The 5,879-nt window shown below is 41.0% G+C and overlaps 1 protein-coding gene across 1 annotated transcript; it reads right to left on the bottom strand.

Annotated features, from left to right (window-relative positions):
* Nucleotides 1-442: 442 nt before the first annotated feature.
* Nucleotides 443-1,669, bottom strand: LOC129235468 (uncharacterized). The gene has a single exon (XM_054869337.1). The coding sequence runs from the start codon at nucleotides 1,667-1,669 to the stop codon at nucleotides 443-445; it is 1,227 nt and encodes a 408-aa protein (XP_054725312.1).
* Between the last annotated feature and the right edge of the window lie 4,210 nt (nucleotides 1,670-5,879).

Here is a 5,879-nt window from a genome sequence, read left to right as displayed (position 1 = left end):
GTTTCGGAGCTTCCCCATAGGGCATGCCTTGCATTGGCATCGCATCCGAGAAGCAGGGTTTTGTTCGGGTTTTCCTGCACAAGTTTACGAGCCTCCTCAGGCGGTGCTGGTCTTTCGTGTGCCATATATATAGAGGCAAGCGTTATTCTGACTCCGTCAGTGGCTTCCACCTCAACAGCCGTCACATCCTGTGAACTATATAATGGAATTAAAAATGTGTTTAAATGTTTTTTAGCTACAATACATGTTCTGGGATTACCTTCTATCCGTTTATAGTAGATATTGTAGGTTTTCCCAGTGAACCCTTTCACCTCGGTGCTCCGCACCCAGGGTTCCTGAATTAGTGCGATGTCCACGTCCTCCTCCGCCAGGAGAACGGTTAGGTTATCCGTTGCACACCGTGAGTGCTGCAGACTAATTTGGACAACCTTTAAACCCATGTTTATTGGTTTCCTTTTTCGGACTCGGTGTCATCTAGCTGCATGCCAGTCAGCAGTTCGTTGGCACCATCGACCTCATCCTGCTCCTCTTCCGGGTTTGCAGAACGGAATATCTTCAGCTGGGTCTTCCTGATCCCAAACTGAAGTTTGTTTCCCACTTTCTCCAGTGGTTCCAGACTCTCTTCTGTAATTAGAAGGAGGAATGACCTGCTGTGCCTTTGCGGAGCCTCCGCTTTGATGATCGACCAATCGGTCATCGGCACCGAGCGATTATGCGCCTGAAGGTAGGGGATTAGTTGATTGGCATCAAACTCCATGTTTGGTACCCAGATGCGAGCCCTCGGCCTTCGTGGAATCTCGCTAGCCGGAATTAGCTTGAGTTTCAAGCCTTCCCAGCTGTTCTGGATTTTACCAATCACGTTAGTCAAGAAATGCAATGAGAATTGGTCATCGCATTTAATGACTCGGTAACCGCGGACTACCTCCACCGAGTCGAAACCTGGTGTTTGGCCCTCCGGGTTCGCCATGACATGGTCAACGACTATGCGAGACAACCGTGCCTCAATCTCTGACCATTTGTCAAGCACTGGTTTCCCGCGGTTAGAGGTTTCGTCTACCAATGCCATTTGGAGATGGTCCCGTGCCACCTCACTAAATCGCTTGATAGGTTTGGAGGCAACTGCACCCTGATCCGATATCTTGTGCTTTTTTGTTACCTTCCCAGTTTCGTCATGCGAGCGGTTTCGTTTTTTGGCATTTGTCCTGTTGGCGGCTTGGAATGCCAAGTATTCATCAACCACCTTTTGACATCTTGCCTTGTCGGTCTCATCTTTGGGATGCACTTTACCTTCGGTCTCGTTTTTCCGAATCCTGCCAAGGATAGCGAGAGACCTCTGGTAAAGTTTATACCTCGAGGGACCTTTATTACCACGCTTTTGCCCCATGGCTTGAGCGGATGTTGTTGGTTGATTTATAGTTGTTGGCGTACTGTGGCCCACAGCTTTGCCCTCAACTGTTTCTTGGCTGGAGGCCAAGAGCTCATCCTCTGAGGGTGACCCAGTCATCCTCAGTTCGTCTTTGCTTGTACGTCTTGTCCAATTGTCTGACTGTTTTTTAAGTGCGTCCGTCGCTTCCTCCTGTCTGTCTGTTTGTTTGTCCTGTAGTTCTGTCCGCGTGTTTGGTTTTTTATCAGTCCGTACTGTCGATGCGTTGGTATGTTTTACCGTCATTTTGTCCGTTTGTTCCGTGTTTGTTTTCCCGTCATCCGAATTTTTAGGTTTTTGTGGTTTCATTACATCTGGTTCGTACGGTCACCTGCCCCGCCAAGGGAGCTGCGCATGTCGCCATGCGCGGTGACCAAAGAGGATAAAGGGGAAATATCCGGTCGACCATGGCAGCGCCCCATACCATGGCAAGGCCACCGTTACAACCTGAGGCGGCCTGATATCAGGAGGGCTCCGTACGAAGACAGCCTTATTTAGTCCCCCGGCTGCCAAACCCACCCAATAGGCACGGGTCGCATCACACCTTGGGTTGAGGGAGTTTTTTTAACGAAGTTTACGTCTTCGACCTGTGTGGTTCACGGGAGACCTACTCTCCTACCTTCCATATCTGGGAGGCGTTCCCCTATCCACCACCTGGGGACGCGCCCTATAGGGATAACAGGTTCCCCCAAGGGGGGATAATACAAAACAGAAATATTGTTGGAATGAAGTTATTTTATTATACTTTCGTAGATATGGTAATTTCATGCCATTCTTTGAATATAGTATACGGCCAGTGCTCTAAAAACTTCGCCAACAGATTTTTCTTTTTCAAAGTAAATTTTCACAAGTTGAAAGCGTTGTTCTGGCGTTAAACGATTCATGATGAATTGCCAAACACTGAGCGGAAATGTCAACACAGTTTGCCATTCTCAGCTGTGAAATCATAGTTATTGGTATCGATAGTCTGCATACAGCTAAAAACCCCCGATATTCTATATTTAGCAAAGTTTTTGTTATTATTTTCACATGTAAAAGTTTTCAGTTGTAAACCGAAAAAATATTTACTTATTAAAACTAAAACCTGAATATTTGCCGCTGCCGTTCTGTTTGTTTGGATGAGATAGTCAAACTAAGCCTTTTACTATCGTTTTCAACTTCATTCTTTCAAGATGAAGAAACCAACTGGCCTCATGAATCCGGAAGAGTTTCGGTAAAATGTGCTGTTTCCGCCCTTACCTTACTCTCAAGTATTAACGGTTCGATCGGTGACAACGATTAGTCTGTTCTAATAGGTACTTTTCAATTGCTATCTGGTTACCCATCCAATAGTCGAAATTATGCATTGCTTTTAACATGAGTTGAGTTGAGGTGCTAAATATTTAAATAGATGAATTACATTTACGAATCAGTGTTGAGCTTTTAAACTTTCCCTATGTTTATAGGGATGAATTACAGCAGGACGGAGCAATATCAAGAAATGCAAACACCTTCATATACAAACACTGGTATTTTAAGGTAATTGCCCTTGCTGAGGTTCGCAAAAATATCTAAACTTTCCTCGAATTATATTATAGTTTGTAACATCACACGGAAATTTAATCTTAACATACAAAAACTGGGCATGGGTTTCATCCGATGTCAATACAATTTTTGATAGCAATAGTATTTTACGGTGGTAGCAAATTTGCTTCGATTTGGCAAGCTTTGGGCCTATAAAATAAGTTCCAAGTAAGTCTATTGATGCTCTTCCGTTTTATAATATCCAGTAATTTTCATTAGTTTGAACTACAGAAATAACTAAATAAAAATAAAAATAAAAATTAGTAAAACAACTATACGCTTAATATAATATGTATATATATTAGGGCGGGTCGATTTAAAAATCGCTCATTGCTCTGTGAAAATCGTATTCTAGGGATCAAAATAAGAAACTTTGCCGAAGGAACCATACCTCTAAAACGAATTCTGATGCCCCTCAATTTGGATCGAACAAAAAATCCCACTTTGACCCATTTAGAGTGCTCCTATCGAGTGCGAATGCGTGGATAAATTAACTAAAACATGAAAACAGCAAATTCTTGTATTTAACCTGCTGTGAATAGAAGCTGACATAGTTCCAGACATTGGTAGTATAGGCGAAAAATAGTCTTGCAGATGTTAGGTAATAATAACTAGGAAGAATCAAGCTATTGAGAAAGTTGATTTTCTTAAGACAAACAATCACTTTACCTCTCCAGAATTCCTTGAGCAGATGCTTTAAATACTAAACCAAGATATCTATTTAAATTTTTTCTTTATATGCACTACAAGAGCACCTATTGTATTAAATATTATATATAGATTTGGATTTGGTCAATGAGTACCAAACTTTTCGCAACTTTTGTTCAAGCTTTTAGTCGCCTAGTATAGAGAAGTGTCCTATCAAAAGTTGATACTTCCGCTTCCAGTAATTTCTAGACTAAAGTGTAAAACTAATAATCAGGTGATTAGATATAAATGTGTACGTAGAATCAGTGATAAATGTGGTTTTTGGAAACACTCAAATCTTGCTTCCAGCATAAAGTTATTATACCATATATATTATAATCGAGACGGGCGCTGGAGGTAATAGTTATACTTAAAAAACGAAAACCTAGAATTCCAAACACCAGGTGATTTCTAACAAATAAGCTTTGAAAAACATAATCGTACATCACAATTATTCTTTCATTTGTCCATAATTTTATTATTTTGACTTTCAAACGCTTTTTCTATTTCTACTCTACACTAAATTTAGTTTTGGAGAAGTTCAGATAGAATTGAATATTTGATATAAAATAATTTGCAAAAATTGAAGTGAATTACAATGCCACCCACAGAATGCAAGTCCACTCAAATCAAACAGTTTGAACAAAATATGAAAGCAGTAAGCGAAGTTGCAGATAACCGCGTGTTTTGTGGGTGTTTTGCTTTTTCTTGATTGGTACGATAACCGCCAGTCGTTTCTTTCTCGACCTGATCTTTCCTATGCAGAGGAGGTCTTCCTCTTCCTCTGCTACCACCAGCTGATACCGCATCGAACACTTTCAGAGACGGAGCGTTTGTATCCATTCGGACGACATGACCCAACCAACAGAGCTGTTGGATCCTTATTCGCTACGCCATGTCTTTGTCGTCGTAAAACTACTACAACTCAATATTCCATCATCTGCGATACTCGCCATCGTCAGTGTGCAAAGGCCCAAAACTTGTATGGTATAGTACCTTTCTCTCGAACAATCCAAGCGATACCTCGTCAAATGTTGTCCTCGCCCAATCTTCTGCGCTATACAGTAGGACGGGAAGTATAAAAAACTTATCAAATATTAGTTTTTTTCATCGAGAAGGGCTTTTACTACTCAATTGTCTAGTTAGTTCAAAGCAGTACTTGCGGCAGGAGACATTCTCTGTTGGATTTCAAGGCTGACCTTATTACCTCTGTTAATGCTGGTTTCGAAATAAACGAAATCTCGTACTACTTATTTGCAATATGAATAAGGAAAGTACATGAACTCGTATGCGGTCCGCATTAAAAGTGGAAAAGAATTTCGTTCTGGACTATTTAAAAGCCGTCACAAATTTATTCGCTGGAATGAGGTGCACCTCTCACAGCGAAACCGAGAATCAGATATGAAATCATTGTGAATGCAATGTTCTTTTGCTGCAGGTGTGATTAGGTAGGATTAATATGTACTGCGGTAAAATTCAAGAGACACAACTGAGTCAAATTTATTATAGGATGCGGCACCGCAAACTCTCATATACCACAGTGACGTTTTAATTTAATTAAAACGTCTGCAAAAAGTGCGACAATCAAAAGTAAATTTATTACAGCGCAGTTAGTCGCAGCAAAAAGAGGTGAGGCCGCTATGCAGATCACCAAAAATAACAACAAACTAAGAAACCATTTCGCTGAATGCGACATACAATTGCAAGTCAAGAAATTGTAGACGGCATCGGTGGTCTAGCATGTGACAAAGCGCCATAAAGTCTCATCAGTGAATGGAGAAGAAGGAGTGGGGCAAAAGGCACTTAGATTTCACTATGCTACCGTAGCTCTACTGAAGCATTCGGTGGAACCAACAATGAATATTGAACAGAACGAATAAATTTAACTGAGTACTCCTTAAAATATGCAAATGAAGAAATAAATTTAAGTCCTTTTTTGAGAACTTGCGTTCTGCAACATCCTTTGCGGTTTGGTACGAGCGATGCTGATTGCTTTAAGAAGAGAAGCAACGTCAATGCGGGTGAGTGTATGCATACTGGACGCATATTGCGCACATAAATATTGAAAATGGTCGTCGTACAATAGCCACTGCAACCGAAACTATAAAAACAACAATAAACTTACGAGAAGCAGCCACATATCTTTCGATAACCAGTTTGTGTGAATATGCAACAAATTCAAAAGATTAAGACACAAGGTTCTTTA

This window comes from Anastrepha obliqua, chromosome 1 (assembly GCF_027943255.1).
Source record: "Anastrepha obliqua isolate idAnaObli1 chromosome 1, idAnaObli1_1.0, whole genome shotgun sequence".
NCBI classification, from domain to species: domain Eukaryota; kingdom Metazoa; phylum Arthropoda; class Insecta; order Diptera; family Tephritidae; genus Anastrepha; species Anastrepha obliqua.
The sequence above is the reverse complement of the archived record's forward strand: the minus strand, read 5'-3'. Positions and strand labels throughout refer to the sequence as shown.

Bases quoted from the DNA above. Each gene is read 5' to 3' on its own strand.
- LOC129235468 (XM_054869337.1), bottom strand. From the start codon at position 1,669: ATGACGGTAAAACATACCAACGCATCGACAGTACGGACTGATAAAAAA.